Genomic DNA, 18755 nt, shown 5'->3' with positions numbered 1-18755 from the left:
GTCGATCGGCTGGAGATCTCTGATGTTGGAAGTGAGGACTTGCCGCTGGCACCGCCGTCGTCGGCCTGATCTTTGGGGCTTTAAGGGACGTCTTTTCCTGGGGCGGTCCTGCTGGAACTTTGTGTTCGAGAGGCTGGGCGTGAGAACGTGGCCGTGCTCCCGGTGGGAAGCGGGCTCTGCCTGCCGCACACAGAGACAGCAGCGTCAGGAGTGTCGGGGTTGGACCCAGAGCGTGGCTGTGGGTGAGTGAGTGATCCGGAACAAAACCCTGGCAGCGCCCAGCTAGGAAGGGGAGGAAGGGTCAGGAGCTCACCGTGGGGGCACCTCGGAGGGCACGTTTCAAGCAGGACTGTAGAAAAGATTTAAAATGGTTTGGAAAAAAAAAAGTCTGATGATTGCGTCTGGCATCACATCCTTAGCTGGGAGAGAAAAAAAAAAAAAAAAAAACACGAAAAAGCTCCTTCGCTAAGACCCGGATGTAAGCACACAACGAGGACGGGCTCCCAGAAGGAGGGCAGTCGAAAGGCAGGCTTCTTCCTGCTCCAGGGCGGCTGGGACCGGCTGGCTTTGGGGCTTAGGTGCCCCCGGGAAGTGCTGCCCTGGCTGGGTCACCGCTAGTGTGGCATGGGAGCAGGTGTTGTGTGGAGGCTGCAGGAGCACGTCCCGGGGCGTGGGGGAGATGAGCCAGGTGAGGCCTTTGGCCCAGCTTTGAGAACCCGGTGTTCCTGTTCCCACAGGAGGGCCCAGCCTGGCAAGGGTTTGCCCGGCCTCTTCTCAGCCTGCCACGTGCTGGCCGTGCCTGTCATCGGCACCGTCATCTCGGTGCACCCACTCCCCGGATGCACCGCCCACTGATCGGTTCCTTCCCACCCGGCCTGCGACCACAGCCCCCGACAGCCTGCCTTCCAGTCCCGGCCTCCTTGGGTTCATTCCCCCCCCCCACCCCGGTGTGCGCCCAGAGCCGTCTTTGTTAGTGTGTGCGGCCGTGTCACTACGCCGGTGTCCCAGGGCCCTGGCCGTGAAGTGGGGATTCTCACGAATCCTGTGTGGCCACTTCCCACTCTGCGGCTCCCCGGCCCCACTCGCTCCTTTTTTTTTTTTTTTTTTTTTGACAGAGTGGATAGTGAGAGAGAGAGAGAGAGACAGAGAGAAAGGTCTTCCTTTGCCATTGGTTCACCCTCCAATGGCCGCCGCGGCTGGCATGCTGCAGCCGGCGCACCACGCTGATCCGATGGCAGGAGCCAGGTGCTTCCTCCTGGTCTCCCATGGGGTGCAGGGCCCAAGCACTTGGGCCATCCTCCACTGCACTCCCGGGCCACAGCAGAGAGCTGGCCTGGAAGAGGGGCAATCGGGACAGAATCCGGCGCCCCGACCGGGACTAGAACCCGGTGTGCCGGCACCGCAAGGCGGAGGATTAGCCTAGTGAGCCGCGGCGCCGGCCCCCACTAGCTCCTTTTAAACATCTTAAACCGTCGTGGCTTTGGTGTTCTGACGCCTCTGTCTCAGAAACCCTTCCTGGCCTGACTTCCCAGCTCCTGGGTTCTCCCAGGGCGCTTGGCTGGAGCAGTACAGCTGCCCCCGGCAGCCTAGGCGTCTGCCCCGCCTCACCCCACTCATCCCCAACTGGCAGCCGTGGGCTCTTTCCCTGCTGTGTGTCTTGTTCACGCGCCCCCGCCCTGTCGATGTTCAGCAGTAACGGGACTCGCCTGCTGCGGCCAGCGCTCAGGGTGCCATCACAGCCGCCGGTGGTGGTGGTGTCACCAGTCCGCTGTGTTCCTTTGACACAGCAGTGACAACGCTGCCGCACCCCCGGCCCCTGGCGTTCCCTGGCGTTCGGCTGGTTTATTCAGTGGTGTTGGTGTCAGGGAAGACCCAGCGTGGAGGGCCTGTGTTCAGTCCGTTCCAGTCCTGAGGTGGTGGCTGGCCCGGTAGGGATAGCGGGAGAAGCTCTGGACCCAGGAATCCCAGCCAGAGCCTGGAGTTCTGTCCCGGGTCTGTCATCCGCCAGCTGGACACTTGCCCTGTGTTGCCTCACTGCCCTCATCGATGGGTGTGGTGGAAGGGCGTGGTCTTGAAGTCTTCCTTGAACGCTGTGGGATTTGCACGCCTGCCCATCACCCGTCCGGAGGCTGCCTGGGACACGCTGAGCACTGGTCAGAGCTGGGATGCCTTCCCTCTGCACTTAGCGTGCACCTTCCGCAGGGAGGAGTGGGAGGCGTGCCTGCTGCCTGGCTTGTCCACGGGACACCAAGCAGGTGCCCCACCCTTGCCCTCTGGGCCTGCTGAGAGCAGAAGGAGGGGGAGACAGATGCTGGCTGCTGGCAGCGCGCGAGGGCTCCTGGCCCACGGTTCCCACGACCTGAGTATGAGTGGTACAGCGGGGCCCTGCCTGGGACCAGGCGCACCTTGGTGATTGGTGGGGGTGGGGGAGGCCTGCAGCCGCGGCACGAGGGCCTCGGGCATCCTGGGAGCATCTGTGGCAGGGAGAGCAGTTACGGCCAAATCGGCCTGCACAGGTTGTGTCCTAGAGAGGGATCTGTAAATGATGGGAGTTGAAAAAGCAAACCCACGGAAGGGCACTCGACTGAGAAAACACAGAAATGCAAAAACCAGCTCACTGTGTTGTGCTACAAGACGACCACATATCCGTGCATATCCGTGCAGCTTTTCTGTTTTCTGTGCCTGTCTGTGTTTCCCTCAAAATGCTGACCACACCGCCCTCCTCACCTGAAGATGGACACGCGTCTGTGTCCATGGCGGTGGCTGTGGTCTCACATGGTTTGTAATGGTAGGGTAGCATTTCGTCGCCTAGATACAAAATTGAGAATCCCGTGTCCCCTGGGCGGGGACTCTATGTGGCATAGTTGCATACACCTGAGATGCCTTGGGGGTGGGGCCAAGCCCTAACAGGAAATCTGGTTATGTTTCATACACAGCTTACACACTCAGCCTGCAAGTAATTCTATACACACTCTCAATTTTTAAACACTTGTAAGGTTTTTAAAATGTTAATGTTTTTGCACAGGGGACCGGTGTTGTGGCACAGAGAGTTACGTTGCCTTCTGCAGCAACGGCATCCCACATGGGCACTGGTTTGAGTCCCGGCTGCTCCACTTCCTAGGCAGCTCCCTGCTCATGTGCCTGGGAAAGCAGTGGAGGATGGCCAAGCTGCACTCAAGTGGGAGACCAGATGAAGCTCCTGGCTCCTGGCTTTAGCCTGGCCCAGCCCTGGCTGTTGAGGCCATTTGGGGAGAGAAGCAGTGGAGGGAAAATCTCTTGCTCTCTCTCTTCTCTCTCTCTCTCCCTTCCTCTCTCTCTGCAACTCTGCCTTTCAAATAAATTACTAAGCAGGGGCCAGCACTGTGGTGTAGTAGGCTAAGCCTGCACCTGTGACTCTCAGTTCTCATTTGGGCCCTAGTCCTGTCCCCGCTGCTCCTCTTCTGGTTCAGGTCTCTACCTGGGAGAGCAGTGGAAGATTACCCGAGTCTTTGGACCTCTGCACCCATTTGGGGGACACAGAAGAAGCTTCTGGCTCCTGGCTTCGGATGAGCCCAGCTCTGGCTGTTGCGGCCATTTGGGGAGTGACCCATCAGATGGAAGACCTTTCTCTCTGTCTCTCCTGGCCAAGAGGGCTGGGGGGAGGGGAACCTGGGGCCTGTGTCCGCTCGAAGGGGCTGTGTTGCCAGATGATCTGCTGATTTCTCAAGCTGGGAAATAGTGATGTGTGTGTGCGTGTGTGCGTGTGTGTGTGTGAGAGAGAGGGAGAGGGAGGGAGAGAGGGAGGAGGAGAGAGAGAGGGAGGGAGAGACCTTGTCTGTTGGCTTTTAAAAGAATGTGGATCAAACAAAACACATCCATGGACCAGATGAGGCCTCTAACAGCCGTTTTTCAGGCTTTGCTTAAAGGTCAGTCTTGCGTCGTCAGAACATGAGCCCCGCGGTTCAGTGGAGATGAGGGTGCTGGTTTGTGACCAGGGTGCTGGTTTGTGACGAGGGTGCTGGTTGTGGAGATGATCCCCTGTCTAAGGAAACACCGCCTGCGTCCTTGGAGTCCGGAGGCGTCACACAGCGCCCCCCTGTGGCCGGTGATGGCGCTGCCCTGTCGCTTTGTGCAGAGCACGCTGTGACAGACGTTCCGGGTGCATGGCTCTCCAGCCAGATGTGTGGGTTTCGGGTGCGGCGTTTTCAGATTTCAAGCCAGTGCCCCCAGTTAAACCAAGAGAATCCATCCGCACAGCAGCTGTCTGCTCCCGGGGCCTTCAGTGTGGAAGCAGCTGCAGGCTGGAGGGGCTGAGATCAGTCGTGTTATCAAACGGTATTCATGTCGTTTCTTTCTCTCTCTTTAAAGATTTGAACATGGAATTCAACCCTTCAGACCATCCTCGGGCCAGCACAATATTCCTCAGTAAATCGCAGACCGACGGTACGTCCCTGCCTTATTTACGCTTCTTTGAAAGGAAAAGAGAAGGGCTTGTTGCTAACTGGGTCACTGGGCTTGGCTTTCCAGGTGAGCTAGAGCCCCCTGCAGGTGTGCTGAGAGCAGTGGTGCCCGGTGAGCTGGGTCGCAGTCATTTCCTGGTGTCGCCAGTCAGCCCACTGACAAACGCATCCCTTCTGTGGCAGGGGTTCTACCTGAGGGTCGGAGGTCTTCCCTCAAGAGTTGACACTTGCACAAATCCTCCTAAGGTCAGAAGGTTAGACAGTATGCTGAAGAAATCAAAATGCATTCCTTAAATTTAAAAAGCACCATGAACTGTCTGGATCGTCTGGGAGCTGAGTCCAGCCCCCACCCTAGGCACAGGTGGTTTCTTTTTGCCAAACACAATGACCAGTTTGTTCTTCCGGACCCGGGATCTTTGTGGTCGGCTCCCGGGGTGTGTAGGACTTGTCCCCAGGGTTTCCCTCTCATTCCAGCCTCTGATTTATCTCCCTGCTCCCTGGGCTGCAAAGGAGGCGGAAGATAAAACTTAGAAATGAGTGAGCACACAGCGTGGCAGGAAGTGTTTGCCCAGCCTTGGCAGATTGCCCGGAAGGTCTTTGACCACTGCCAAGGTCCTACACGATTCCCTCTGTCTTGGAAGATTGCTAAGCCCTGACGTAGAGACGGTTACGGTGCTAACTTGACTACAGAATAAGCAGACACTGTGAAGACAGTAACTCTCCAGTAATGCTTGTGTGGCAGTTTTGGCAAGGTATTAATGCGGGTGTAATACTGGTGATCTCTAACTAAGCAGGCCATTGGTTTGATTTGTAAGATTTGAATGCATTTATGAAAAAAAAAAATAGTCTCCAGTAGTAAGAATAAATCAGCGTAGGCATCAAACAAAAACCATGTTTTTCCTTGGAGAAGCAGGGTGCCGTTAGAAGGTAAGGCAGCCACAGGGAAGGACAGTTTCCGTGAGGTCGGGGGCTCAGGGGCTCGGGGGCTCGGGCTCGGGCTCGGGGGCTCGGGCTCGGGCTCGGGCTCGGGCTCGCGCTCGCGCTCGCTCGGGCCTGGGAGGCCTGGGAGGCACAACAGGCCACTCCAGGAAGTGCAGTGAAAACAGGTTTCAAGGCTAGCTCACGGCAGGCTTGGTCCTTGCTTGCTGTGAACCTGGGGCCCGGGCTGACGTCCTGGAGAATGTTCTAGAAAGACAGATGCTCATGAACTCGCAGTGGAGCCTCTGGGTGGGTGCCAGGTGTCTTCAGACAGGATTGCTGCGGAAGCTGCCTGGGGTGCCACCTGCTTCCCCATCACCCCTCTCTCGGGGCCCTCGGGGCGTCCGAGGGTGTGACTCAGTTCCTCCTTAGGTGCTAGGTCTGGCCCTGGCCCTGGGGTCTTGCCTGTCTCACTGGAGAAAAACCTGAGGAGGGGGAATGACTGCTCGGTGTTCCTCTGTGGCTGTGGCTGTGTCTGCTGCTTCTGCTTGCCCCCTCCCACGGGGGTCTCCCACGGGGGTCTCCCACGGCACCACCGCCCACACACGCCCCGGCTCCAGCCCCACCCACTCTTCCGTGCGTCCTAAGACTCCCCTTGCTTCCACTTCCAGTCTTCCCCTGGGCCAGCCCCATCTAAGGAAACACGACTTTCCACATCATCAAATGAAGCAGGTTTTAGAATAGGTACAGCTGGTAGCTCTGTCTGCTTGCCGTGTCTCTGACTTGCACACGAGCTCCGTGTTGGCTGAGGGCCCGGAGCTTCCTGCACCCCGGGCGCTGCCCTCCGTGTTGGGCAGCTGCTGCTTGGGCCATAGCCTTGTGGCTCTCCGGTCTCTGCAGCTCTGTCCTCTGTAGACCCCACCTGCACCCTGTCCCTGGCTGCTTCCTTCCCCAGCCCTGAGGGTTGGACAGGAGGGCCGGGAGCTGTTTTCCTCATTGTTCAGATGGAGACTAGGACCCGCAGCAAAACTGAGTGACCCGGGGTGCCTGCCCCCAGCCCACCTGGGGGCTGAGTTAGAGGCGTTTTATCCAAAGCCAGAGGGGCTGCTTTCTCTGCTTTCTCCGGCACAAGAGGGGTGCGCTGCAGACTTTACCGTGCAGGAGCCGTTGAACAAGGAAGGGGCCAGGGCTCCTCCGAGGGGCACAGGAAGTGGGTGAGAGAGGGACTACCTCACCGCCCTGGCCCGACCCTCGCGCCATCGTTTTCTGCTATCTGTTTAATTGTCTGCGACCATAGGCGAGCTTGTTCCTTAGCACTAGGAGGAAGCTGCCAAGCTGCGGGTGTCTTTCTTACAGTGAGTGTGGGTTTTAGAGATGTCTAGGCTTAGAAAAGAAGTTGGACAGAAATGAAACTCTGTGTGCAGGGGGCGCAAGTCGCTGTTTCCCAAGAGTCCCTTGAGATAATTAAAGGAAGTGCAGCTGCTTGTCCCACGAGTGGCTTGATGCCCAAGTGAAAACGGCCCCTACAATTCAGAAGCAGAAGCACGGTTCTTTGAGAAACGCTGTTGTTGGCACGTGTTCGCGCCCATCCTGTTCGCGATCCTGGTTTTGTTCCCGGCCAGCGTGGCCCGTTGGCACGGTGAGAGGAGCTCTCCTTTCAGCCGGCATCAGGGGATCCTGGCCCTCACGGCGGTGCCTGGTGCCTGCCCCCCATCCCTACCTCAGCCCCATTCTCCAGTTCTTTCTCCCACCTCCCTGTGCCCTGGTCGTGGGATGGCCCTTTCCCCAGCTGCCCGCCAGTCTTCCAGGGCTTCCCGGGGGCTTGCCAAGGCCCCACACAGGGAAGGTCTGCAGTGAGCGGTGGAAGCATCGGCAGGAGCTGCCGCTCGTGTCTGCCGTCCTGGGAGTCACGGACACTTCATTACCTCTGATAACGGCTCTGATCTCAGCCAGTGCCCGGGGGCCTGGGGAAGTAGGCCCCTGATCTCAGCCAGTGCCTGGGGGCCTGGGGAAGTAGGCCCCGATCTCAGCCAGTGCCCGGGGGCCTGGGGAAGTAGGCCCCGGATCTCAGCCAGTGCCTGGGGGCCTGGGGGGAGTGGGCCCCCGGATCTCAGCCAGTGCCCGTGGGCCTGGGGGGAGTGGGCCCTGGATCTCAACTGGTGCTCGGGGGCCTGGGGGAAGTGGGCCCCTGATCTCAGCCAGTGCCCGGGGGCCTGGGGGGAGTGGGCCCCTGATCTCAGCCGGTGCCCGGGGGCCTGGAGGGAGTGGGCCCCTGATCTCAGCCGGTGCCCGGGGGCCTGGGCGAGTGGGCCCCTGATCTCAGCCGGTGCCCAGGGGCCTGGGGGAAGTAGGCCCCGGATCTCAGCCAGTGCCCGGGGGCCTGGGGGAAGTGGGCCCTGGATCTCAGCCGGTGCCCGGGGGCCTGGGGGAAGTGGGCCCCTGATCTTAGCCGGTGCCCGGGGGCCTGGGGGAAGTGGGCCCCTGATCTTAGCCGGTGCCCAGGGGCTGGGGGGAGTGGGCCCTGATCTCAGCCGGTGCCCGGGGGCTGGGGGGAGTGGTCCTTGATCTCAGCCGGTGCCCGGGGGCCTGGGGGGAGTGGTCTCTCAGCATCTTGCAGCATCTCTTGAGCCTGGAGCTCGTTTGAGAAAACGCTGCACACTCTCGCTGTGAACATACCGACAGTGTCAGACCAGCCGGTTGGTTCAGTCCTAACTTCTGCCAGAACAGCCTGAGTGCCCGTCTGCGACCCCTGGGACACAGCGGGGTGCACACCTGGCCCCTGTGACCCTGGGACACAGCGGATGCACACCTGGCCCCTGTGACCCTGGGACACAGCGGATGCACACCGGGCCCCTGTGACCCTGGGACACAGCGGATGCACACCTGGTCCCTGTGACCCTGGGACACAGCGGATGCACACCTGGCCCCTGTGACCCTGGGACACAGCGGGATGCACACCTGGCCCCTGTGACCCCGGGACACAGCGGGGTACACACCTGGCCCCTGTGACCCTGGGACACAGCGGGATGCACACCTGGCCCCTGTGACCCTGGGACACAGCGGGATGCACACCTGGCCCCTGTGACCCTGTGACCCTGGGACACAGCGGGGTGCACACCTGGCCCCTGTGACCCTGGGACACAGCGGGATGCACACCTGGCCCCTGTGACCCTGGGACACAGCGGGGTGCACACCTGGCCGCTTTGGCCCTTGTGGCTGGGTGCAGCTCACTGTCAGCACCAGCGTCCCGCCCACACTGTCTGCCCAGGCCTGGCTCCTCTTGTCCCTGTCTTCAGGCGGCTGCCTTGTGCCTGACCTCTGGAGAGCTGTGCTCCAGGTCCTGCCCGCCATCCATAGATGGGGCCAGCGGGAACCCTCCTTGCCCCACATAGGCTGTGCTGCGGGTTCCTGCGGTCGTCCCGACACCGACACCGTGACTGCTGGCTCTCTGCTGGCCGACCTGGCAGGTGTCTGTCTTGGTCGGGGCAGGCCCTGGGCCACAGGTGGCCTTAACTTGGGCCACCAGCGCCGGCAGCGTGAGGGGGGAAGATGCTGGGAGCCCGTGTCCCACCTCAGCCCGTCCCAGTGTCTCTCTGAGCACCGTGGCCATGCCTGCTCAGGCCCAGCCTGGGGTCACCCCACGACAGGATCGCCCCCAGGGGAGAACCACAGAGCTGCCCTGCCTTCTCTTCGTCTCCAGCCCTGGGCGGTAGCGAGGGGGTGAAGGCCGGCAGCCCCCAGCACCCCCCACGCCCACCACACTCTGGGAGAAGTGGATGCAGGTGATGCGTCTTTGTTCTGCAGCCTCCTGGAGCACCCTGCGCCCTCGTGTCTGGGCGGGAGGGGGCTTGGCCTCAAGCAGAGGATGCTGTCCCCTGGGGTCTGTTTGCCTTAGCTGGGAGGTACGTCCTGGGCCCCTCAGTGCTGACCCTGGGAACTCCCCTAAGACCTGTTATCCGGGACCCCTGACCAGGAGGAGCTACCTACCTCCTGGCACTGAAAGATGCAAGTGTCCTGTCTGGAGGCCCACACGCCCCCAGCTCACCTCGTACACTTTGCGCGTCTCCTTCCTGCTTTCTCTCGGGTGAACCCCTTGTTCTCTAGGCCTGGGCTGTCACCCCGGAGTCCCGTGATTAGTGACTGGCCTCCATCCAGTCCCTCCCCGCCGCCCGCCTCCAGCACCCAGCTGGGCCCCTCCCCGGGCTGGGGGCCATGGCCCTCTCCCAGCCCCCCTCACCTGCCTCCCCACACCCCACCCTGTGTGCAGGTCCCTTTGCCGCTCCTGCGTGTGACGGGCACTGGCCCCCGCTGTGGCGTCTGTGCAGTAGGCCGTCAGCGACCTGCCGCGTCTGGCTCCTTTCTCCGTGCCACGCAGGGTCGCCGTGTGCCTTGAACTCAGGCACAGGCTGCCTATCCCTGTGTTGTGGAGGCGACTCCTCACGGTTTGTCTCTGTGCACCCACCGGTGTGTTGCTGGAGGGTAGGGGCTGTCTTCCTCATGTCGCAGTCTGTCCCCGCCCAGTGGTTCATGGATAGGAGAAACTCAGGAGCACAGAGGGAGGCAGGCAGGTCCGGGCAGGCGTGCCCTGGCTGGTGGCAGCGGCACCGCCTCCCACTCTGCCTGGCTGCCGGGATGCGGGAGGCCAGGCAAGTTAGACTTCAGCTTCCAGGCCCGACTTGACAGGCTCGTCCTACCCCCGGGCAGCTCTCTCCAGAGCCGCAGGTGTAGGGGCTGGGCCAGGCCAGGCACTGGGAGTCGCCCTCGGAGGCCTGGGGTCTTCCCTGCCTGGGAGCAGTGCCCCTCTCCAGGGTGGGCCCTCCAGGCTGGAGAGAGCTTCCCCGTCACGAACTCAGATGGAATCCGTTAGACCCCTGGGTCCCGTCTCCTCGGCTGTGCTGTGCTGAGACGCAGCAGTTGGGGGCTTGCTCAGGGAGTGCAGGCCCAGAGCAGAGGTGAGGGGCGGTGGGTCTCCCGGGCTGGGCTGGACGGCCACCCTCGCCCTCGCCCTCGCCCTCGCCCTCACCCTTACCCTCACCCCCACCCAGGCCCCATTCTGCCTCTGCCGTTGGTGCTGTGTGGCCTGTTGGTAGCAGTCTTACCTTCAGGCGGCACCTCCTGCAGACTCACCACCCACCTCCCGTGCTTCCTGTTTCCTACAGCCGCCGGCCTCGCGACTAGTGAGGCAGGTGCACTTCATCCGTGGTCTGACTCAGGCGAGCGTGACCTGAAGACTACGGGGATGAAGATCTCAGCCCTCGGCACTCAGAGCACCGGGCTGTGGGCCCCTCGCTGCCCCCGGGCACGTGCTCCCGGTCACGGTCACCTTCCTGACCTCAGGGCCTCGCCTGTGAGACACTGGCAGACTGAGCATGCCGCACACCAGAGCCCTGGGGGCAGTCCCCGGGCAGCACGCGGGTGGGGCTCTTGAGTAGTTGTCCTGGGTCTGGTGTCCTCCCATGTGGCAGGCCAGCCAGGAGGGCCGGGCGGCAGCACCCTGCTGTGCCCAGGCCCTCTGGTCTGTCTCTCCTGGGTACTGATGGGTGGGTGTGGGGTGTGAGGCCCCCCAGTGACAGTCCCTTGCACACACCTTGGAGGAGCTCAGGAGACAAGGTTTGAACCAGCGCCCATATTAACACACACAGCGTACAGCAGCACGGACAGCACTTTGTCACCTAAAACATCAAATGGCAGCATCGCTTCCGCCACGGGCCAGCTTAGACTTAGAGGGGATTGATTGTGGATTGGCATCTAGAAACAGTATTAATGCATACGTAATCTCCGAGTGGGGAAGCGGAGGAGATGGCTTAAAAACAGAATTATCAAGTAGGACGAATTCTGTGATATACACAGCGAAGGATCAGCACTGTTACATGCTGGAGAATTACTGTATGACCAGTGAAAATGCCAGCACGTTGCAGGAAAGTGGACACGTCCGTGTATATGTCCACACGTCTGGTGCACATACATCCACCCGCAGAAGTGCACATCAAAGCCGTGTGCGGATACACGGAGAGGAGCCGAGAAGGATCCGCGCCATATAGTGGTAGTGGCTGCCTCTCAGTGGATGGATTATGTCGATAGAGCGATAGAGCGATAGAGATAGATCTGTGTCTGTCTCTATATCTTCCAAGTTTTACTTTTTTGTGGTTGCGTTTTCTTTCTCCTATGGCGCTGTGCCGTCCAAACTTTCTACAGTAGACAGTCACTGCTTCTGTATCAGGAGAGAAGCTGTAGGAGATCCCACTTACACAGTTCCCTTGCTCCGGAAGGAGCCCTTCTGCCCGGGAGACAGGAAGCCTCCGCGGCGGCCGGCTGGCTCTGCACCAGTCCTCCGTGGGAGCCTCTCCCTGCCTCCGCCTCCCGTTCTCCCCCTGCATTCTCCTCTCCTGCCTGTGTCTGCCCCCGCCCCGGCGTCTTGGCACCCCTCCCTTCCCCTGGCTGTGTTCTTAGTGCACCTTGCACGTCTAGGTTTCCTTCTGGGTGCACAGGACGTCCTGTTCCCCTGTGCCGGGCTTTAGAAATAAACACAGGCCCGGGACAACTCAGCTCCTTTCCTGCGCACGGCAGGGCGCCCGGGGAGCGACCCCACCAGGAAGCCGGAGCCGGGCGTGGGAGCGTGGGGCGCGCACTCAGAGTTCTGAGCTCCGCAAGGCGGGGCTGCCCAGGGACTCAGCGCTGTGAATCCGTGGAATTACTGAAGCTGCTGGGAATCCCGGGTGCTCTCTTCAGTCAAAGAAAAACGGGAATTGGACTTGGATTGTTCAGAGCCCAGTCTGTGCCACCCACAGGGAAGGAGAAAGGGAAACATGACGTCTGCTTGTGAGCCTGATTTCTGTGCTCTCTGTGGGCCCTGCCTTCTCAGCAGTCCGTGCCCGTCTCCACACGGAATTCCCCAGCTGGCGCTGGAGGAGTGGAGGCCGCCTGCCTCTGTGGCCGGCCAGCCCACCCCCGGCAGCGGGAGCAGGGAGCCAAGGATCCACGGCTCGCGGGGGTCTCCCTCTGGTTTGCGAACCCTGCCCTGTTGTGGTGGAATGAGAAGGACATGCCAAGGTGGCCACTGGCAAGCGAGCATCAGTTACTCAGGAATGGCTTTGAAACCCACCTGGCAACGGAGCCTGCCTGGCAACAAGCTGTGATTGGATGGATTGGAAACTGCCTGGCAGGCTGTGATTGGATGGATTTGGAAACTGCCTGGCAACAGACTGTGATTGGTTGGGGCATAGACCGCCCCTTGACCAGATTGGCTGGTCTTGGCTATATAAGATGTTGTACCAACTGAAATAAACGAGTCTGCCAGCTGCTGGCCTCAAGCCTGCTTTCACCCGACTCCCGGGGTCTGTGTGGTGACTCCGCGCCTCTTGCCCCCACCATGCTGCTCCTCTCAGAAAGGAATCCACAGCAACATTGTTGAGAAATCAACTGCAACACCCTGTGTGCCCCACTGCCCGCTGTATCCAGTGAAGACATTGGCTGCCGCTCTGTGAAGCCTCCAGCAGTTACTGCTGAAGTCCCCGTGGGCCCCCGCCGTAGCTGGTTCCGAAGCCTCCCAGCCAGGGAGCATGGACTGCGTGAAGGGAAGCGGCTCTCCTCCGCGGGAAGACAAGGCTCACATCCACGTCAGTGCACTGCCCATTCCCCTGCACACTACAAACGCCAGCGGCTGGTGCAGTCGGTTGTGTAGGGACTCTGGGAACACCACACATTTGATGTGTTGTTGGTGACCCAAAAGACTGAGGTTTAAAATAATGTTAGGCATGAGTCGGCGTATCACTTCCGAGCTGGTGAATGGCCGCGTGCACTGTTGGGGCCCCGAGAGCCGCTCTCGTCAGCTGGGAGACCGGAAGTCTCAAAGTGCACGTTCCCAGGCGGCAGCCAAGGGCCTGCCTGGCAGGTGGCCCCCGCGCTGCGTCCCGCACGGTGGGGATGCGGCCAGATCTGTGCCCGCCCAGTACAGCCAGGACAGCATCACGCACGTGTGTGTCTCCGCCTCAGGTTCCCAGGAGAGAAGCAGCCCAGGCATGGCTGGGGTGTGCCCTCACCCAGGCAGAGTGGCCAGGGGAAGGGGCGACCCCGTCCGAACGTGGACCTCAGGAACTCTTCCTGCATCTGTCTGGGGCTCAGAAGGGACGCCAGCGGCAGCGCTGCCCGGGGTGACCTGTCCACACGGCGCCTGCCCTCCAGGACGTCACCTGTCAGTGCCGCAGAGTGACGCGCCCGCTCGGGGCTGCCGTCACACTGCACAGGCCGAGCTGTTCCGAGAGAGGACCTTGTGTGGGTGATGTTTTAACAGATCAGTGACTGCCTACAAGGCTGATAGATTTAGGTCCTGAGTTCCCCCCCCTGCCCCGCCCCGGTTGGAGCCTGTTGGGGCTATGGAAATGGCCTGCTTGGTCCCTCCCGTGGATCCTGGCAGGTGGAGACCGAGAAGAGCCGGTGCTGTGGGAATGCCCTCCTGGCCTTGAAGCCTTCTCGGGCAGGATTTCAGCCAGAGCTCCGGCAGGTTCTGTGCTGGAACCCCTCCCCCGAGTTGGGAGGAAATCTTGGTTTTCTCGAGGCGTGGGTGCCTTCTCCCTGTGGGAGGCAGAGCCGGCGCCGGGCCTTGGGGTGACCTTGTCAGCCGGCCTGGGGCCTCTCTGCTACACGGACCTGCGGCCGGGCTTCTCTGGAGGGGCTGAGTGTCGGTCCCGAGCGTGTGGGGACCCCGTCAGCCTGGGCTCTGTGTCCAGCCCTGTAGCCAGCGGGGGGCAACCGCGGAAGCATTCTCTTACCCCGCCCCGGCCACACACCTAGGATGTTGGTGTTGAATGAAGGTAAAGCTGTGTGTGTGCACCCGCCCCCACACACTTGTGCACACCTGTACACATGTGCCAGGAGCTTCTGGCCGGACCCTCGTTTTTCTCCGTGCGGCTCGCCTGCAGATGCTCACCCAGAGCTAGGTCGGGAGTGGCCCTGTGGCGTCCTCGGTGTGTGCGTGGCCGGCCGTGCTTTGTGGCTGCCACACGCTCACACTCCAGGGGTGCCGGCTCCCTGGCCGGGGACAGGGCCCACAGAGGCGTCCATCTGTCCCTCACTCCGACGGGCCCAGCGGTATCAGGCTGTGTTGCTTTTGTGTCTCGAACGTCTTTGAGACCAGAGAGGGCGGGGCTCCTGTGGACAGAGAGGTCTTCCCTGTGAACCTGGGAACTGACTGCAGGCGGTCGGTGGGGCGTGGGGCGTGGGGGACGGTTCCCGGAGTCGCGCCCACGGGGACGCCGGGCTCCCGGGACCTGGGAGGGCGCCTCCTGCACACCCGGGAGGATCAGCTCAGTAAGCTGCGCTGGTCTGCACCCACGGAAGTGAGTCTGTTGGGGCAGACATGTGGATTTCAGTGACGCTGAGTTCCTACAGCCTCCTCTGGACTCCCGGTCTCCCGTCCACGTCTCTGGGCCTGCGAGCTCCCGTTCTGACCAACACTGAGAGCGGGGCCCGCTGGGCAGACGGCAGGCCGAGAGGCCTTCGGGGTAGGCAGAGCGGGGCTGGTTTTTGTGAGGTTGGTCAGCCTGGCTGAGGGCGGGGGTGCTGCAGGGTGCTCCCGGGGTCTCCTGGGCAGGAGCTGGCCTGCTCAGCAGCACCCGGCGTGCAGAGCGGTTTCCATGGCAGATGGGACCCAGCTCAGTCGCACCCGCCCCCTGTCGTAGCACTCCACCTGTTCAGTTTTCACTCACAGGGCTGGGTGGGTTAGAAACCAGCAGTACTGCTTCTCGATAGTCCTCGTGAGCGTCGCGCGCACACAGGCCTGGTAAGGCGCACGCGGCCGGTGGGACTGTGTCGCACGTGATCGCTCCAGCTGCTGTGCCGAGGTGGGGGTGCTGGCTGGTGGGAGGGGGGACCACCACCCGAGGCCCGGTGCTCAGCACCCTGCCCGGGGCTGGCGTGCAGGCGTATAACGTTTCTGTCGCATCTTTTGTTTCCACAGTGAGAGAAAAACGCAAGAGTCTCTTCATTAACCATGTAAGTGAAGCTGTCTCTGTGTTTCGTGCTAATGACTGTATGAGCTTTGGTGGCTGTGTCTGCGCTGGGTGCAAGTGGTCCATGCGTTTGTCCACCCCGGGAAGAATGCCGCCGTGTCCCTGGTCTCGGTTGGGGTCGTCACTGGACAGCCATCGCTCGGTGTTTATCCACCGTCCCAGAAGTGTGTCTGGAAGCCCCGGTCTCCGTTGTCTGTGGGAAGACGGCGGGCGCGGTGTCGCAGTGGATACCACACAGGCCCAGAGGGAAGCCGCCACTCCGAGATCACCAGTCCTTTCCTGCCCTCGGCCTCTCCTCTTGGAATGGACGCGTAGAGCTAGAGTAGGCACACGTCTCAGGGCTCTCAGTCTCCGTACACGCTCCCCTCCTCAGCCTGTTTGCAGGCCCAGTGGAGTCTGCACGCTGTTGGTGCTCAAAGAAAGTGGATAAACTTGGTAGCACTTTAAAGGGTCTCTGCAAAGCCCAGCCCTCCCGAGCGGGACCTGATACACCTGGTGGCCAGGTGTGAGGCGTCCCAGGAAGGTCTCTTATCCTACTTCCTCGAGCGACAGGTGCATCCGGCTGGCTCCGGCTCCCCAGCCCCGTGGTCCAGGGCGAGCCCTGCCGGCAGCCCGGTGACAGCTGCCCCTTCCTCTGCTCCCAAGTCAGTGAAAAGAATACTCCCCCAGGAGGTCTGGAGTGAGGACAGCTGAACGGTCGGGATGAGCGTGCGGTGTGCGTCCTCCTGCTGAAACCAGGCTGTGTTGGTCCTGACCGAGGTCTTTGGACCTGTAGATGCTCTCTCTGCATGTGATCACGTATGTGAGCCTCGGGGTACCTGGCACTAGAGCCGCATGTTGAAGAGATTCAGAGCCATAATGCCGCATCCCTGGCCCTTTGCGAGGGACAGAACGCGGTTAGAGAGAGGGGTCCCTACCAGGTACTTGACCTCCAGGTGTGGGCAGCGTCTGTGTGCGTGCTCGCGGCTTCCATGGGGCCAGGTCGCTTCACGGCAGTGTGCGGCCCGGACGATGAAGCGTGGGTGGAAGGGGTCTGTGGAATCAGTGTGAGGGTCCTTCTAAAAGTGTTTGGAAACTAGGATTGCACGAGTCTGTCTCGGTGCAGGAACAGTCGGAAAGCCACCGCGTCTTTCCATGATGCACGTTTTCATGGGCTTTCGGAAGATGCCTTGTTGGCCTGGATCCCCAAAAATCTTTCAAGAAAGTAAACTGACCTTTTTAGTCCTCTTCCACAGACTTTTTGAAGGCCCCTCATATGTCGTCAGTAGGAGATATTGAAAATTGCCAGGGTGTATTTTGTTGATTATTGGGATTTTTTTCTTTGAAGGAGCGTGTGCTTTGGTGTAGAGATGTGAAGGCCAGAGCTCAATCTAAGTCTTTGGTTCCATTTATTTGGCTGCTGGGGGCCCTTAGCTGACTCCCCACCCGGTAGCGCATGTGCCAGGCGCTGTGCTGGATCTACAGCCGGGCCACCCTCACCGTTGGTGTGCAGAAGGACAAGGGCAAGAGTTTGACCAGCCGTGCACACATGGTGTCTGTCCCGTGGTGTGCTGTCCACTTTCCCCCTGCACACGTGGTGTCCCGTGAGGTCTGTGGGCCTGCCTCGCCCTGGGTGAACACCTGTTGGGCTCGGGGTGTGATTGCCTGTTCTGCCTGCAGGTGTTGTCTGTAGCCCCGCCCCACCTGCAGAGCCCCGGTAGCCTCCTGTCTCCTGCCGTACAGCGAGCGATGGAGGTCTGCTCCAGTGCCCTTCTCCTGGGTGGCGGACGACCATCCTAGGAAGTCTGTGGACAGATCTTGCTGAGAGTGAGCGTGGCTGGGGGAAGCCAGCCGCAGGGCGTGCCATGCCAGGCGGCCGAGGTAGCACGCAAGCCGTACTCCTGCAGGGGCAACAGGCCGGCCAGAGGTTCGGGTAGGGCTTGGTGATGTCCCCTGAGCACATGACTGCGTGTGCTGGACTCAGCACAGGGTCCCTGCTTGGGGCGGGACCCCTCCTCATTGCCCTTCTGCAGAGGAGGAGCCCGAAGCTTAAGGAAGTCTCCAAGTGCGTGGTAGCACCAGGCAAGGAACCCAGGAGGCCCGGCCCCGAGCCCCCACGAGCTCCCGTTCTGCACGCTCCCCAGGTACAGCACCAGTTCCTGCCACCACTCGGGGGCTTGGCCGGTTTCTCTGAAGCTGGACACCATGTCTGTACGTGGATTTCTGCGGTAGCATCTGTGGGTCTCATTTCTGAATCTGATTCTGATGAAGTTTGTGGTTTAACTTGCTGTTGAACTTGAGAATGGCAGTTAACCCCTTGTGCAGGCCTGACACGTGTTGCTGGGCGAATCCACACCGGGGCCGTGGTTTAGGGAGGAGGAAGGCGGTGGGTGTGGCTGTGCCGCTCGGCTCTGCTTCCTGCTGCTGGCCCTGGGCGATCGTCCCCTGTCCTGTTCCAGCCCAAGCAGGGTGGGAAGCAGACTGTCCTGGTGCACTCCCCTGGGGGAAGGCAGGGGGCGTGGCCCTCAGCTGGCTCAGAGCAGAGGAGGGGGCTCCGTGGAGGGAGGCTGTTTCTGGAAGGATCCCTGGGGGTTCGAGGACCTCCTGCTCTGGGAGTCTGCAAGCAGGTGAAGCCGGGGGGGAAGTACAGATGCTGCTGCCGTGAGATGCAGTTAGTTCTTACAGGAAAATCGAGTGTGTTCCGTAAGAGAAACAGGTATTTTTAAAAGGCTTGCGTGATGGTTTTATTTCGAGTTTGCTCTTTATTTAAAATTTAAATTGTGGCTTTTTAAAATTTTTTTATTTTTTTATTTTATTTATTTTTTTTTGACAGGCAGAGTGGACAGTGAGAGAGAGAGACAGAGAGAAAGGTCTTCCTTTGCTGTTGGTTCGCCCTCCAATGGCCGCTGCGGCCGGTGCGCTGCTGCCGGCGCACTGCGCCGATCCGATGGCAGGAGCCAGGTGCTTCTCCTGGTTTCCCATGGGGTGCAGGGCCCAAGCACTTGGGCCATCCTCCACTGCACTCCCTGGCCACAGCAGAGAGCTGGCCTGGAAGAGGGGCAACCGGGACAGAATCCAGCGCCCCGACTGGGACTAGAACCCGGTGTGCCGGCGCCGCAAGGCGGAGGATTAATTGTGGCTTTTTTTAAAATAAAAAAAAAAGATTAGCTATTTCAACCCATCGTTTAATTGAAGTGAAAATCTTGCCGTGGTAAGTACCTGTGGGGCCCTCCCGACACCAGGCCAGACTCAGGACTTTGGCGTTCAGCTGCCTTCTTCTGCCTCTCGGCGAGAGTGCACCTAAAACGAGTTGATTGTCCTAAGAACTTAGAAAACAAAAAAAGATTGAAACAGAAAAAAGCCAGGAGTGGCATGGCCAGTCTGCCCCACATCTGATTTGCTGTAACGCACT

General features: G+C 60.6%; 1 protein-coding gene across 3 annotated transcripts in view; it reads left to right on the top strand.

The window, feature by feature from the left end:
- The window catches only part of CCNY (cyclin Y), a 119688-nt gene that overhangs the window by 77220 nt on the left and 23713 nt on the right, over nt 1-18755 (top strand). For all 3 annotated transcript variants that reach the window (XM_051833483.3, XM_017350698.3, XM_070056152.2), the window contains exons 2-3: nt 4348-4422; nt 15313-15347. In XM_051833483.3, coding sequence (XP_051689443.1) covers nt 4348-4422; nt 15313-15347 — 110 coding nt within the window. The remainder of the gene's footprint in view (nt 1-4347; nt 4423-15312; nt 15348-18755) is intronic.

This window comes from Oryctolagus cuniculus, chromosome 13, assembly GCF_051225735.1.
Source record: "Oryctolagus cuniculus isolate XC-2025 breed Fujian yellow rabbit chromosome 13, ASM5122573v1, whole genome shotgun sequence".
NCBI lineage: Eukaryota > Metazoa > Chordata > Mammalia > Lagomorpha > Leporidae > Oryctolagus > Oryctolagus cuniculus.
The sequence above is the reverse complement of the archived record's forward strand: the minus strand, read 5'-3'. Positions and strand labels throughout refer to the sequence as shown.